Raw genomic sequence first — 17142 nt, 5'->3', positions numbered from 1 at the left:
GGAAGGAAGGAAGGAAGGAAGGAAGGAAGGAAGGAAGGAAGGAAGGAAGGAAGGCGAGACAAAGGGAGAAAGGGGGGAGAAAGAGAGAGATGAAGGAAGGAGGGAGACAGAGAGAGAGGGAAGGAAAAGAGAGAGAGCGAGGGAGAGGGGGAGAAAGGTAGATGAAGGAAGGAGAGAGAGAGAAAGAGAGAGATGAAGGAAGGCAGGAGAGAGAGGAGAGGGAAAGAGAAAGAAAAAGAGGGAGGGAGGGAGGGAAAGATAAAGAGAGAGGGGGTGGAGGGAGGCAGGGAGAAAAAGAGGGGGAGAAAGTGAGATGAAGGAGGGAGAAGGAGAGAGACAGGAAGAGAAAGAGAGGGAGGGAGGGACAGAAAGAGAGAGATGAAGGAAGGAGGGAGAGAGAGAGAGAGAGGGAAGGAAGAAGGGAGAGAGAGAGAAAGAAAGAAAGAGAGAGAGGGAGATGAAGGAAGGAGGGAGAGAGAGAATAGAATAGAATAGAATAGAATTCTTTATTGGCCAAGTGTGATTGGACACACAAGGAATTTGTCTTTGGTGCATACGCTCTCAGTGTACATAAAAGAAAAGATATGTTCATCAAGAATCATGGAGAGGAAGAGAGAAACAGAAAGAGAGAAGGAGGGAAAGATAAAGGGAGGGAGGAGAGGAGAGAGGAGAATATACACTATAGCAGAGGTATCCAACCTTGGCAACTATAAGACCTGTGGACTTCAACTCCCAGAATTCCCCCAGAATTCCCACACACCGCAATTACCTGGGCCAAGGTAGCGTCAGCACAGGCTTTCCTAGCATCCTGCAAGAAAAGAAAAAAAGAATGTGTGAATGCTCCCAGAGGAAAAACAGTCAAACAAACAAGAAAAAAAAAAAACCACCACATTTTTTTTCTCCTGCTTCTGTTTTAAAACGACTGTTCGCCGTCCCAGGGCTGCGTCCTGATAGGGAAAGTGCAGACATAAATACCTTGGGAGGAGGGAAGCCCTTCTCTATTTATCGGAAGCTTATAATCTGCTAAGAATTTAGAAAGCCTGTTAGAGCCAGCATCTCCCTCGATCAAATGGCAAAAAAAAAAAAAAGAAAAAGAAAGAAAGAAAGAAAAAGGGGGTGATGAGGATGAAGGGGAAAGGACGGGTGCAAAAAGGTTTCAGACACGCTAAGCCGGATAATCTCTTTATGAAACCCCTTTCCGTTGGGCATTGCAAGCGGCATCAATTCTGCACTGTGCCCGCGTTGGTCTAAATGTTAAAACAGCCACTCCAAATTTCATCTGGTGACTCATGATTAGGAGGGAATTCCATCATGAGATTTCAATCCAGTGGGGATAGATTTAAAACACGATTATGCTGCTCAGCCGGCTGGAAGATTAGGCCCCTTTTTCGCCCTTCCCAGGCTCCAGAAGCTTTCTTGGAGCCTGGGGAGAGCAAAAACAGCCTCCCCCCACCCCCCGAGGCCCTCTGGAGGCAGGAAATGGCCCATTTCCCAACTTCTGTTGGGCCCTGAAAGGTCAAAAATCAGTTGGCTGGCACGCACATGTGCACTGGAGCTAAACTAGGGCAACGCTCATGTGCCCACCCATATGGCTCCGCGTGACCTGTGGCACGCGTGCCATAGGTTCACCATCACGGACTTAGGCATTTTAAGACGTGTGGACTTCAACTCCCAGAATACCACAGCCAGCATGGAGGTTGAAGTCCACACATCTTAAAATGCCTAAGGTGGGGAAACACTGCTTGAGAAAGAGGAGATCTGAGCTCCAGAAAGAATTTCACCAAAAGCTTCTGCTGGATTTTGATCTGCATATAGAAAAGAATAGAATAACAGAGTTGGAAGGGACCCCGGAGGTCTTCTAGTCCAACCCCCTGAAATGGTAGAGGCAGGAAACCCTATACCCGTGATGGCTAACGTATGGCATGCGTGCCACAGGTGGCATGCAGAGCCATATTGGTTGGCACATGAGCTCAGCTCCAGCGCACATGTGGGTGCCAGCCAGCTGATTTTTGGGTCTTTTGGGCCCACCGGAAGTTGGGAAACAGGCCATATCCAGCCTCCAGAGGGCATCGGGGGAGCTAGGGAAGGCTGTTTTTGCCCTCCCCAGACTCCTAGAAAGGCTATGGAGCCTGGGGAAGAGTGAAGAATGGGCCTACTGGGCCCACCGTGCCATCGTGTGCCAAAGCAGGGAGAGCACGGAGGGGGGCACATAGAATTCTGAGTGTGGGCACACCCACGACCCCTCACTTTTGGCACGCGATGGCAAAAAGGTTAGCCATCACTGCCCTATAGCATTTCATTTTCTTTTTTTCTTTTTTTACATTTTTTAATTTCCTTTTAATACAAACATTTCATCTTTCATTAAAGTGTGTCATTAAAGGGTGACTCATTCAGTGTGTCGTCTGGGTACACATTTTTTGTGCAATAACCATTAAAATTTACAGCCACGTTCATTATTTATATCTATTCTTGGATTAATGCTAATACATAACGTATCTACTGTTGTAACATTTCTCTTCTTAGGTTATTTGACTTAGTAATACATTTTCGATATTTCGCTCCTCCGCTTTTATTTCTAATTTTCATATTTATTCTCTAACCGTTGATAAAATAACTCCCATATACTGTAATAGTCAGATTCTTCCTTTCCTTTAATTGCAAGTGTTAATCTATTCCTTTCTGCACACTCTAATATTTTCTTAATCACATTTTCATCCGTAGGGATCTCTGCACTTTTCCAATTTTGTGCAAATACAATTCTAGCTGCAGTTATTACATGAATAATCAAATATACATTTTCTTTACTATAAGTTCCATATTCTTGGGGTGGTCATTTTGCGCTACCCTACGGTCACTGCCAAATTGTACTTGGTGACTTAAATATGTCATGGGGCGTAAGAGATGCTGAAAAATGGACTTAAGAGTAAGAAAAAGAAATAGAAAAAAACCACAAACCGATTTTAAGGCCATTTTAATGTGGTTGTTATCTCAGCCCAACGCTACCTTTCATTCCATACAATTCTTTAATTTTAATGATTTTTTTTCATTTTAATGAAAACATCTGTCGAAAGCCAATTTTAGATATTCCCCCAGCCCAAATTTTTGAAAATTCTATAAATCAAAGATCTCAGGAATATTTCACTGAAGGAGGAGAGCAAATAAATTAATACTTACTCTGATTTGGTTCTTTAGTTGTTCAGCCTCCTGGCGTAACTGATCGAGTTCACTCATCTTCCCGCACTAAAGGTGTACAGCTTTGACACTCCTTAAAAGCTTAAAAACCTGCAAAATAAACAAACAGAAAGTGTGACTCGGCTAATCTTTTGCTCATCAATGAACCAAATATTTATATCCACATGCACACAATGTCAACTTGCAAAGCATCCCTGGCCTGCTCTCGAGTTGCCATAGGCAAGGGGGATGGGGAAAATGGTGAAGCAGCATGGCAGCCAAAAACAAAAGCACATTCCAGACATATCTCTCTCAAGGCTGTCTCCCAGGGTTACCCACAGCAGCTGGAGGAGAGTGATCTGTACAACCCACAAAATTTCTCTGTTGGCAAATGTGACTGATGACACACCCTGGGGGGAGGGGGGAAACAGGGTCAAGTCTGGGTCGCAAATTACATGAGGTCAGAGTTGGCTTCACTTGGAATGTGCCGACATGAAGCTCCTAATAAATAACTGAATTTCTTTCGAAGCTTGGCTCGAGGCTCATGATTTAATTAGGGCATCTGTTGGAACCCTGATACACACATCATCTCAAAACCTTGGGCTAAGAACAAGCAATTCTCGACTTATGTCCACAACTGAGCCCAAAATTTATGCCGCTAAGTGAGACATTTGTTAAGTGAGTTTTGCCCCATTTTACGACTTTTCTGGCCACAGCTGTTAAGGGAATCACTGCAGTTGTTAAGTTAGTGACACGGTTGTTAAGCAAATTAGGCTTGTCAGAAGGTCACAAAAGGGGATCAAGTGACCAGGGACTCTGCAACCGTCGTAAATACGAGTCAGTTGCCATGGTGGGTGTGGCCAGGGGTGTGCGACAAGCAGAACATGGCCTCTTGCACCTCCCGGGAGCAAAAATGGGCCACAGGGAGCGGGGGGAAGTAAGACGTGCATTCCCGCGCCCCGTTTTGGGCCGGCAATTTAACTACCGGTTCGCCCGAATACCACCGCTGAATCACCCTAAGTGATCAGTAATTTAAAATAATTTTTACAGGAGCTACCTCAGTCTGAACCTGCAGCCCTTATCCCGTCTACACCCAGGAGCATCTCTGAAGTTCTGGATTGCCGGATCATTGCTAAGGCTTCCTAATCTCCCGGCTCGAGTTAGCCATTGGTGCAAATCCAATTAAGACGATGCCTGGGATGATCTTAAGTCCAGCCTCTATATCCCGGCGGTTGTTTCAAGAAGCTCACCCCCCCCCCAGGGAGAGACGGTATGATGGAAGAACCATAAGGCAGAGTTGTGGGGAGTTTCTTCCCGTCTCGACGTAATTCGAAATAGTTAAAAGAGAGTCTATAAAGATTCTCAGTCTTCCAGGTCACAGTTGTCTCAAAGGTGCTTTTTCAAAGGCAGCTTTGTTTTTCCTTGGAAGACGTTTTGCTTCTCATCCAAGAAGCTTCATCGGTTCTGACGGACTGGCTCAGAACTGGAGAAGCTTCTTGGATGAGAAGCAAAACGTCTTCAAGGAAAAACGAAGTCCAGCTGTCTTTTGGAAACAGCACCTTTGGGACATGTCAGCCAAGAGTTTCTTTTGAATTGTCGTCCTAAAATGAGAATTAGGACCAAGCAGGTTCTAATTACAATTAGTTGCTGCCTAATCGGGGGGGGGGTGGACTAGAAGACCTCCAAGGTCCCTTCCAACTTACTCTAGTCCACTCCACTCCACTCGTCACTATCCCTAGGAAAATGGACAACCATTTACCTGAAGTGATGTAGGGTTTCCTGCCTGCCTAGAAGACCTCCAAGGTCCCACCCAACTCTTATTCTACATCTATAGTTGTTTTGAAGGCAAGCAGGTGTTTTGAAGTCCTCGATCTCATTTTATTTATTGCCTCCGTCAGGTTGCGGACTTCAAGCTTGCTAGCTTCGGAACATTGCAACATCTATAATCATCAGCCCCTGAAACTCATTCTAAGTATGCGCGCGATAAGGCAACTGGTGATTTTTGCATTAACAGGAAGCTGGTGGAGAAAGGCCGCAGACTAGGAAAGGTTCAATCTCTTCTTAAAAACTTCCAGTGTTGGGGCATTTACAACTTCTGGAGTCAAGCTGTTCCACTGATTAATTGTTGTAACTGTGAGGAAATTTCTCCCTAGTTGTAGGTTTGCCTCCAAACTGCCAAATCAACCTTTCCATCCAAGTGCGGGGCCCCTAATGCATTTAAAACTGCCCGAAGCCACTATTTAATAGCAATTTTTGATGGGGTTGAGCTACCGACAGGCAAGGTCCCATCATAAAGACGGCTGGCATTATGGACAACCAGCACAGAAAAAGGCCCTTAGGTAAGGGCATCTAATTATTAGAGGGATGTCTAATTTGCTACCCAGGTTCAATTCGAGGAAAGCAGCAGGTGCAATCCCATTCTTGTGCAGGTGTGAAAATTCTTGCCCTACAAACAAAACAGTTTGCTTTGCTCGAAAAATTCTTTTTTTTTTTCCCCCGTCTCGTATTTCAGACAAATGGTTATCCAGCCTCTTCTTAAGAACTTCCAGTGTTGGAGCATTCACAACTTCTGGTGGCAAGTTGTTCCACGGATTAATTGTTTTCACTGTCAGGAAATTTCTCCTTAGTTCTAAGTTGCTTCTCTCCTTGATTAGTTTCCACCCGTTGCTTCTTGTCCTGCCCTCAGGTGCTTTGGAGAATAGCTTGACTCCCTCTTCTTTGGGGCAGCCCCTGAGATACTGGAAGACTGCTATCATGTCTCCCCTGGTCCTTCTTTTCATTAGACATACCCAGTTCTTGCAACCGTTCTTCATGTTTTATCCTCCAGTCCCCTAATCCTCTTTATTGCTCTTCTCTGCACTTTTTCCAGCGTCTTAACATCTTTTTTTTTTTAATATCATGGCAACCAAAGCTGGATGCAATATTGCAAGTGCGGCCTGACAAATCGAATGAACGAATGAACGCTTTGCCAACAATTTCAAACAGTCAAAAGATGTAAAAAGCGTTTTCAGATGTACATTCATGCATCAGCCACGTCGCCTTTCCAAATAATGTGGTCTTCCTCTTTTTGAACAGAAAGGCCATTTTCTTACAGCCAAACGGCTAAACGGGGGGAAACAAACTCGAATCGCCGTTTCAACGGTCACTTGCAACGAACCGAACCAAAACCAAAGTCAATATTCTGGAAAATATTTTCTGGGCGTTAAGAGTTGTAATTGACCAGCAAGTTTTTTTCCAACGGTGCTATCATACCCCCCCACACACACACACAATTTAACACAAATTAAATTAGGGTGGGGTGTTTTTTTGCCTCTGAGCCAAATGACGCTATAATCAGAAAAAGATTGAGAAAGGACTAAGTTAATCAAAGGATGCTACCCGGTATTTTTGAAGCAGTGAACCAATTGAAGAAAGTGAGGCTGATTACTTAAACTCACCTAGTGAACTGCTGTTAAGCCACCGAAATTAAATCCTAATTATTCGTAGGCTAACTGTGCTGTGCTAATATTCACAGCAATAGTTCTTCCCGGGTTTTATCTTAAAATCCCACAGAAACTGCCCAGATTTTCTTTCAAAATGAAATTAAAACAAGCGCTGTTTGCACCATAATTAACAAGGTAAAGCTGTTATTTTTTTTAATAGGGGTTACGGTTGCAACTTTAGTGGTGGTGGGGTCTGTATCAGCCTACCCGTACCAATTATTGATGCCATTAAATATCATGCTAAATTTCGAATTAACAGAAGGACTGCGGCTTTGATTAATTATCGGCATGCTCCAAATCGTAACACTGAGGTTTTTGCCCTTTCTTCAAAGATTTCAGAGGTGAAGTTTCCAACATTTGCATATAGGGGTAATCCTCGATTTACAACAGCTCATTTAGTGACCGTTCAAAGTTACGACGGCACTGGGAAAAGCGACCGATTTACCGGTTTTCACACTTACGACCTTCGCGGCATCTCCCACGATCACGTGATCAAGATTCAGATGCGTGGCAACTGGTTCATACTTATGACCGTCGCTGTGTCCCGGGGTCACGTGTTCCCCTTTTGCGACCTTCTGACGAGCAAAGTCAATGGGGAAACCCGATTCACTTAACAACCGGGCTGCTAATTTATCACAGTGCAGTGATCCACTTAACGACTGTGGCAAGAAAGGTCATAAAGTGGGGCAAAGCTCACTTAACAAATGTCTCGCTTAACAGCAGAAATGTTGGGCTCTATTGTGGTCATTAAGGGCTACCTATATAAGTATTTACAGTTAAATCTTCTTGTGTTTAAAAGAAGGGTTTTTTTTCTAAGTAAGAAGCCTTCACCCCAAGCTGGAACTTATGAAAAATTGAAAACTGACCCACCGCTAAGAACTGAAAACGAAAGAAATCAATAAGGCATCAAAACGGAGAGGAAGAAGCCATTAACCTGACACAAAAATAGTAATTTAAAAGGTTGAACAAAGAAGGAACAAAAGGCCTCAGCACTAGACCACCCCAAAGTAAAGATTCCTCACTTTTACAAACACCTAATAAATACACTTCCCCCAAAATGGATGTTTTACAAGATTAAAAATATCCATTTGCCCGATCGAGAGAACTGTGCTTGCAAACCATCAGTTGATATAATGTGGTTCCATTAATCCGAAAGAATTCCATTCCAACATTTCTGAACTGTCTCCAAGGTCAGCCCCACAAAGAATGCCTTTACAGTGCAGGTAGTCCTCGACTTACGACCACAATCGGGACTAGAAATTCCACAGTGAAGGAAGAGAGGGAGGGAGGAAAGAGTGAGAGAGAGAGAAAGCAAGAGAAGGAAGGAGAAATAAAGCAAGAGGGAAGGAAGGAAGGAAGGAAGGAAGGAAGGAAGGAAGGAAGGAAGGAAGGAAGGAAGGAAGGAAGGATGGAAGGAAGGAAGGAAGGAAGGAAGGAAGGAAGGAAGGAAGGAAAGAGAGAGAAAGCAGGGAGGGAGGAAAGCGTGAGAAAGAAAGTAAGAGAAGGGAGGAGAGATAATATTTTAAATTTTTGTATTTATGTTTTTTATCCTCTGCCTGTTCACCGCCCTGAGTCCTTCGGGAGTAGGGCGGTATAGAAATTAAATAAATAAATAAATAAATAAATAAATAAATAAATAAATAAATAAATAAATAAATAAATAAATAAAGCAGGAGGGAGGGAAGGAAGGAAGGGAAAGAGGGAAGGGAGGGAGGAAGGAAAGCATGAGAGAAAGCAAGAGAAAGAAGGAGAGATAAAGCGGGAGGGAGGGAAGGAAGGAAGGGAAGGAGGGAGGGGAGGAAGGAAGGAAAGAAAGAGAGAAAGCAGGGAGGGAGGGAGGGAGGAAAGCGTGAGAGAGAGAAAGCAAGAGAAGGAAGGAGAGATAAAGTGGGAGCGAGGGAGGGAGGGAGGGAGGGAGGGAAGGAAGGAAGGAAGGGAAGGAGGGAAGGAAGGAAAGAGAGAAAGCAGGAAGGGAGAGAGTGAGGAAAGTGTGTGAGAGAGAGAAAGCAAGAGAAGGAAGGAGAGATAAAGCGGGAGGGAGGAAGGAGGGAAGGGAGGGAGGGAGGGAGGAAGGAAGGAAAATTGAGGACTGCCCGTAATCTAACCTACCTAGAAGCTTCATAACATGAACTACCTTAACCAAGTTATCCTCACCCAGGAAGGGCTGCAGCTGATGAAGGAATCAAAGACAAGCAATAGGCAAAACTAGTCAAGAATATTAATATCAAGCGAAAACGTGGAATACCTGTCATGGCGGTGTGAACCTGACCTCGGGAGAGCGCGACCTCTCACTGCAATCTCGTTTTCTCGGGGAGATTCTTGGCTCCCTACATGGGCAGATCTCCTAAGCTTCCTAAACCGAAGGCAGACATCTAATCTCACCCCATTCACAACAGGCTTAAAAGCATCATCGTGATTCCTTGGGAGATGCGATCCAACGGCTGGCAAAACATTTGAACAAACTTCTTTTGAGACAAGATGCTGGGTAAGAATTAACTTTTGAAACCTGAGAGAAACCCGATCTGCCTAAACAAGGAACCAAATAATAGTAACGTGAACAAGGCAGTAATATCTAGCAATACGGTTTTTTTCCGCATAAAATCAGACTGCAGGAAAAAAAAATCTCCCCCATTAACCAGTTAAAGCAATAGCGCTTTAAGACATATATACCGCTTCATGGCGCTTTAAACATTGTCTAAGCGGTTTTACAGAATCAGCCTATCGACCCCAACAATCTGGGTCTTCGTTTTACCAAGCTCAGAAGGATGGAAGGTTGAGTCAACCTTTGAGCCTGGGTGGGATTCGAACTCCTGGCTGACTCAGCCTGCAATTCTGCATTCAAACCACTATTATAATAATTCAAGTGAATTTTTTTTTAAAAAAATTTCCTTCCGTAGCAACGATGTACAAGTAGTCCTCGATTTACGACCACAATTGAGCCCAGTGGTGAAATCCAATTTTTTTTTTACTACCAGTGCTGTGGGCGTGGCTTGGTGGGCGTGGCAGGGGAAGGATACTGCAAAATCTCCATTCCCATCCCACTCCAGGGGAAGGATACTGCAAAATCCCCATTCCCTCCCCTCTCCTGGGGGGGGAGGATATTGCAAAATCCCCATTCCCACCCCACGCTGGGGCCAGGGAGAGGTGGTATTTGCCGGTTCTCTGAACCGCTCAAAATTTCCGCTACCGTTACTCCAGAACCTGCTGGATTTCACCCCTGAATTGAGCCAAAATTTCTGTTCAGCGAAACATTTGTTAAGTGAGCTTTGTGTGAAAAAACAGGTCCTAAGTCACTTTTTTCAGCGCTGTTGTAACTTCTAACGGTCACTAAACAAACTCTTGTAAGTTGAGGACTACCTGTATTAGAAATAATTCTTGTCAAGTCTTTTGCTTCACCTCAAAAGTGGTTAGGAGTGTCAAATCTTACGTTTAAAATACTTGGGGGAAAAAAATCATTTCCTTGGGAAAACACATGCTTTCGTGTAGGTATTAAAGAATACAATGATTCAAACATACACCTTCCTCTGGATATATATAGGACACAGCTTGTTTTTAGTAGATGCTTAAATAGTGATAAAGTGAATTATGGTTGAGAGGGTAAAGGTAAAGGTAAAGGTTCCCCTCGCACATACGTGCTAGTCGTTCCCGACTCTAGGGGGCGGTGCTCATCTCCGTTTCAAAGCCAAAGAGCCAGCACTGTCCGAAGACGTCTCCGTGGTCATGTGGCCGGCATGACTCAACGCCAAAGGCGCACAGAACGCTGTTACCTTCCCACCAAAGGTGGTCCCTATTTTTCTACTTGTATTTTTTTATGTGCTTTCGAACAGCTAGCAGAAGCTGGGACAAGTCACGGGAGCTCACCCCCGTTACGCGGCACTAGGGATTCGAACCGCCGAACTGCCGACCTTTCGATCGACAAGCTCATTGTGTTCTCCATTGAGTTGAAGTCAATTTCTTTTCTATTTTGGAGGAACATCTGGAAGGAAACATTCAACTGTTTGCAGCCGATTTCTTTTCCGTCTTGGAAATTATGAGGCTGTATCCAAGTGTGCCAGTGGTGGTATTCAGCCGGTTCGGAAGAATCGGTAGTGGCGACCTGCGGGTGAGCCCGCTCCTGCCCAGCCACCCCTACGCTATGCCATCCTATTTAGCCACGTTTTCTAAGCCAGGTGCATGCGTGCAAGCCCCTTGCATGAGCACCAATCTGGGCCGCTGGTTAAATCTCCAGGCGTTTGGGTGATCCACTTCAACCAACAAATGGTAAGATAATGTCTGGCTTTGGTAAGCTTCCTCCATATTTATCTTCCTGGGTTTGTTGCACTGCGTTCTAATTTCCATGAAAATCTGTCTTAAAAACTCCTGCTACCTGGACTCCCTCCCCCCCACCCTTCTGCAGGGGATACAAAATTTATGAAACTAAAAAGTCCCAATTTGTCTGAAGAGATGTCGTACAGGTGAGAGAGGAACGGCTCATCCCTCGGAGACCAATTAGGAACTGCGGCTGCCGACGCATCTCTCGGATTAAACATTCAGCCCTGACGTGTTTAATTTGTATTAACCAGTGGGTAAAGTAGGGCTATGAAAGCACGGATTAAAGCCCTTTTGAAGCTTTCCTTGCATGACATTCTCCAACCTTCAACACCAGGATAGGACAGAAGACGACGATGCCATCCTCCAACTCCAAGAAAAATTCAAGAACAGGTCAAAAGGACGAGGGCCACCCAAAACACCTTCACTGCAGCCAAATCCCTGGGCCTTCTTTTCAACCGAAGGGGTGAGGGATGGGGGGGGGGGAAGCTATTTATTGCTGCCGCGAAAAGAAATCTCACTCAACGCACAGACGGTCCACGCAGCTAAATGCTGGTGTGAAACAATGCCACTGGAATTTGAATTTTTTTATTTATTTTTTTTAAAAAAGGAAAGCTATTTTCGTTCCGCGGGGCTTAAATGTGTGGTGGCAACAGGCCTGTAATTTTAGCATTCAGGAGCAAAGAAAAAAAAAAAAAAGGCTGCATCTTTGCAGAGCTCAAGAACAAAGGAAACCAATTTATTTTTCTTTTTAAAGGCAAATAGAGCCTCTCCAAACTCTGCAATACTTTTGCTCCAGCCATGCAGGGAGCTAAAATGCAGATTATGTCCGTTTGTCATTTTATTCTTAGCCTTTCTCTCACCCACACTGATTTCTTCATTTTTCTTTAACTGGTTTCCAGTTATTACTGCTGTTCTGGTTGGGGGGAGGGGGGCGCAAGCATCTCTTAGAGAGAACAAGGGCTTTGGGGCCAGATATATTAACTGGACAGAAGAACATCTATCTAGCAGTGAGAACTAGACAAGGAAAAGGTGTGGGGGGGGAAACGGACGTTGCTTACCTGAACGTCCCTTCTAGGCGCGCTACTGGAGAATAGAGGAATATGATGCATCTGGATAGCAGAGGTTGTGTAGATGATGAGCAGCCTGAGCCGAAGGAGGGATCAAATGCGTCATAAATCCCTACATGCCTGCAACAGATCTTCAGTGCCTTCCTTATCTCCCGCTCATTTCCCTTGACTGTTAGTTGGTCAGATTCTTGTAGCGAGCTTAAGCTTGCAATAAATCCTTTATATTCATTTGAACTGCCCAAATCTCCTGGTTTCCCTGGTGCTTGTGTCCCTGCGTGCCCTTAAAAGATCTTCAGTGCCTTCTTTATCTCCCGCTCATTTCCCTTGACTGTTAGTTGGTCAGATTCTTGTAGCGAGCTTAAGCTTGCAATAAATCCTTTATATTCATTTGAACTGCCCAAATCTCCTGGTTTCCCCGGGGCTTGTGTCCCTGCGTGCCCGTAACAGATCTTCAGTGCCTTCCTTATCTCCCGCTTATTTCTCTTGACTGTTAGTTGGTCAGATTCTTGTAGCGAGCTTAAGCTTGCAATAAATCCTTTATATTCATTTGAACTGCCCAAATCTGCTGATTTTCCCGGCGCTTGATGGGTTACCTCAAGGATGAAAATATGGTTCCTGGTGGTTACTGGCCATGTTAACACTTTGGTCATCTCTAATACTGGTTTGACAACATGTGGAAAATTCAGCTGCCGGGACAGATCGTATCTCGCGTGATCACTCTACCCGTGTTCTGCCTCATTCAGATTTCTTTTTTCTTCAGATACCAGGAAGGATTACCAAATTATCCAAGTAATGGCAGGGTAGATCTACATATTAATGTCCACAATTTTGACCTTTTTATCACTGCCATCTAGTATTTGGAAGCCAAGTCTAGAATTCCAACACAACACTACTAAATTACAGGTAGTCCTCAACTTACAACTGTTTGTTTAGTGACCATTCGAAGTTACAGCAGCACTAGAAAATGCGACTTATGAGTGGTTTTTTTACACTTGCTACCATTGCAGCGTCCCTGGGTTCATGTGATCAAAATTTGGTGTGCTTGGCAACCGGCATGGACTTATGACGGTTGAAGTGTCCAGGGGGTCATGAGATCCCCTTTTGTGACCTTCTGACAAGCAAAGTCAACAGGTCACTTACAACCGTGTGACTAACTTAACTGCAGGGATTCACTTAATGACTGTGGCAAGACAGGTCCTAAAATGAGGCAAGTCTAATAACAGTCTAGCTTAGCAATGGAAATTTTGGGCTCAATTGAGTCAAGGACTACTTGTAAAAACCCCACCAGATACAAAGGACGCATTCAATTTGTAGGTGGTCCACCTATCCCAAAGATCTGACAGATAAAATATATCCAAAAATGGCATTTTGACCGCATACCATTTGTAGCAACAGCATTAAAAAAAAAAAATAGTGTATTTAAGAAGAATGGGAGCTTACTTTTACATCTCAAGGGGCCACATAGCTGCATTGCGAATTTTGTAAAAAAAAATTAACAGAACCATAAAACAAGAGCCGGAAGGGACCTTGGAGATCTTCTAGTCCAACCTCCTGCTCACGCACAAGACTTTATACCAGGGGTCTGCAACCTTAAACACTCAGAGAGCCATTTGGACCAGTTTCCCACAGAAAAGAAAACAGCGGAAGCCACAAAATCCTTCCCGTGCCTGATTATTTCTTGAGCGGCCACAAAACTAGCATATATAGTTGAATTAAACCTTCTGTTTTCTTCTGAAACTTTTCTTTTCTTGGATTTATTTATGGTTGGCCTACCGGGTGGGTTGAAAAGCTCAATAAATCGCACGCCGGCAGGTGTCGCACATTGGCGGTTGTGACGCAGGGAGCTGCAGCAGAGGGGTGAAAGAGCCACATGCGGCTCCAGAGCCGCAGGTTGCTGACCCCTGCCTTATATCATTCCAGACAGGTGGCTGTCCGGTTTCTTCTTAAAAGGCTCCAGTGATGGAGCATCCACAACTTCTGAAGGCAAGCTGTTCTACTGATTCCATGGATCTCAACCAAGTTTCCGACCAGAAGAATAGCAGTACCTTCTTAAGAGTCCATTCGTTATTGTCAACAGAAATCCTCTTAAAACACCATGTCAAAAAAATAACTACAGTAGCAACGGTGAAGTTTCATTCCCTCTCATCTTCTAGGCGATGAAAAAAACAACAACAAGCAAACCACCGTCGACTTTCAAAAGGGTTCAACTTTCACTTCAATATTGAAGTTTTTAAGAGCTGTGGAAAAAAAATTTTCCCCCCAAGCCCGGGAGAAAGAGTTGTTGTTTGAACAAAGGAGTGATTTTTAAATTCCCTTGCTTTTTTCAGAGGTTGTTGAAAGGCCCGGCCGAGTACAACCCAATTCTCCAAATTATTGGTTTGAACTGAGTGTTCCAAGTGCAAACGATTTGATGAAACAGCTGCGAGTTAGAAGGATGCTTTGGGTGTTAAGCATGCGGGCAAGGTCTTTCCGAACGCCCCATTTTAATTCAGATTTTGCTTGCCGACAGGAACTGCTCCATCCGGAAGAGATTCATGGAAACGGTCCAACTGAAGTTCAAAAGAGGCAGCCGGCAAGCTTTAGGTTTCAGGGTTATGACATGCCAGGTATAGGTACAGGTAAAGCTCCGGCTATTTTCCATGAAGAGTTATAAAGGACGGTCCAGAATTTACATTGCAAAATTAAGGTGGTTTTTTTTGTTTAGACAAGGTGGAAGGTAGCTCTCCCGCGATTTTGTATATCCAAAACAAGAGGGGAAGGATGGACTGCAGTAGGTAAACAGGAGAAATGATAAGCCCAAAGACAGAACTCCAAAAAGCAGCATTCAGAAGAATGTAAAGGAAAAAAAGGAGGAGGGAAGCAGGGTGAAAGAAAATGCAGAGGCCTATATTTGTTCCAAGTAATCAACTGAAGTTTGGATTGGACACCTTTTCATCATCATCTTTTAAAGACCCCATAACGACCCTTGCGGGGTGGAGTCTTGGGCAACTGAATGGAGCTGAGTATTTACTGGCCAGATGCACTTCCTGTCGCCAATGCGGAGTTTTGTTCAGCAGATATATTCTCATTGTGCCCAGAGAAAGAAATACCTGCCCCGTCCTAGGATCGAACTCACAGCCTCCTGATTGTGAGGCGAGAGCTCCACCTCTAGGCCACCCACCACTCTTGGATTGTGCACCTTTTGCTGGGAATAATCCAGGGGTGAAATGCTACTGGTTTGGACCGGTTTGCCCGAACCAGTAGTAATAAAAGCTACCGGTTCTCCTGAACCAGTAGTAAAAAAAAAAATGCTACCGGTTCGGGCAAACTGGTATTTCCGACAAGGAAATAGAATAGAATAGAACTTTTTATTGGCCAAGTGTGATTGGACACACAAGGAATTTGTCTTGGTGCCTATGCTCTTAGTGTACATAAAAAGAAAAGATATGTTCATCAAAAATCATAAGATACAACACTTAATGATAGTCATAGGGTACAAATAAGCAATCAGGAAACAATATAAATTGTAAGGATATAAGGAAATCCTGCTTTCTAGCGAATATAAATCGTGTGGCACAGCTGTCGTCCCACCCCTCTCTGTTCTACTTACCCGAGAAAAGGCTTCTTAATCCTCCTTTTTCAGCACTGCGCGTTAGTGCCTGTGGAACGCATGTGAGCGAAGAACGCATTTGGCACGTACCGCGCATGTGTGCGCAAAGCGAACCGGTAGTGAAGCAAACCGGTAGCAGACTTCAGAGCATTTCACCCCTGGAATAATCCCATAACCAAATGTTAAGACTCAGGTAGAAGGCAAAAGTTCTGATTCAACTTTGGAATGGGGAAGTTGCTTTAGGCGATTGGGTGTTGGCACCTACCCTAATTAAATCTGGATGTCTTCGCTACAAAAGACGGTTTGGAGAAGAGAATTCCAGCCCCGTTTTTGGAAAATACCGCTAACACGCAATGTGCCCCACGGCAAGATAGGTTTTATCCCTTCGACCCTAATGGGTGAGTTTTTCAGGAGGAGTGAAGGTTCACAACTTCACTCAGGCAGCTTAATAAACCCAGGTAGCCCTCAGCTTACAACAGTTAAATTTAGTGACTGTTCAAAGTTACAACGGTGCTGAAGAAAGTGACTTATTGTTGTGGTCTTAAGTCAAGGACAACCTCTGTATGTTGCTTATTGCCTTAAAATGACATACATCTACCAGCTGTAGATCTACAGCTGTACATCTATCTTCTGCTATCACAGTTCCATTGTACGGCCATCATAAAAATCTAAATGTTTTAAATCTCTGAGCTTGGTGGTTTCCTTGTAGACGTTTCATTACCCAACTAGGCAGCATCATCAGTGCAAAACCCTTTATGCAAAACCCAACACGGTGCCTTTTTTTCCCCCCTTGCACCTGTTTAACTGCCGCGATCCATGGGACAAGGAGAAACCTTTCCTGAAGGTTAAGGAAAGACCCTGAATAGATGACGAGTCTGAAAAAAAGATAATTCTGTATTCCTTTTGGATAACGTTTGGACTTACGCCAAGTGGTGGGGAGCTCTGCCTATTTAAAGCAACGCTTTCCCCTGAATACAGCCAGTTGGCCTAGCGTGCTCCTAAACTATGACGCGCCCAGGTGTATACCCATCCTTCCCTTGGGGAAGTTTCCAGCAGACCCTGTCCTTTACAGAACAGCTGTTAGTTAAGATTTCCAAAAGTTTTTCCAAAGTGGCAGTCCTTTAAACCAAATTCCTCATGGATTTTAACGTTGGTTTTGCACATATATATATTATATATATATATATATATATGCAAAATTAACTTATATATTTATTCATTCTTAAGTGCAGAACTTACTGTTCATTACCTTAATCCCCAGAGCTTTTCCTTGTCAACATCGATCAACCCTCCAGTGAGTTAAAATCCCCAATTAACTCCAAATGCCTCACTCCTTGTTTACCATTGGGCAGGGAGAAAAATAACGGTGAAGAACAAGACACTGTACCAGCCGTTAGTTCTTCCCAGACAGGTGAATAACCCCACATGTATTTATTTTTCTTTGTCAGAGAGGCGCATTTCATACCTACCCGTTCATCCAGTCAGAAGCTTAAAGTGGTTTATGGGTCTGGTATAAATCCAG

General features: G+C 44.1%; 1 protein-coding gene across 1 annotated transcript in view; it reads right to left on the bottom strand.

The window, feature by feature from the left end:
- Nucleotides 1-15670, bottom strand: part of LOC139326876 (guanine nucleotide-binding protein G(I)/G(S)/G(T) subunit beta-1) — a 31754-nt gene extending 16084 nt beyond the window's left edge. Inside the window, exons 1-3 of the mRNA XM_070956622.1 lie at nt 15621-15670; nt 3175-3282; nt 770-808 (exon numbers count right to left, since the gene is read on the bottom strand). Coding sequence (XP_070812723.1) covers nt 770-808; nt 3175-3231 — 96 coding nt within the window. The 5' untranslated portion in view covers nt 3232-3282; nt 15621-15670. The remainder of the gene's footprint in view (nt 1-769; nt 809-3174; nt 3283-15620) is intronic.
- Nucleotides 15671-17142: the final 1472 nt, after the last annotated feature.

The sequence above is a fragment of the Pituophis catenifer genome, unplaced genomic scaffold (assembly GCF_029215685.1).
Source record: "Pituophis catenifer annectens isolate HBS135680 unplaced genomic scaffold, rPitCat1.0.hap2 SCAF_209, whole genome shotgun sequence".
In the NCBI taxonomy this organism is placed as follows: Eukaryota; Metazoa; Chordata; class Lepidosauria; order Squamata; family Colubridae; genus Pituophis; species Pituophis catenifer.
The sequence above is the reverse complement of the archived record's forward strand: the minus strand, read 5'-3'. Positions and strand labels throughout refer to the sequence as shown.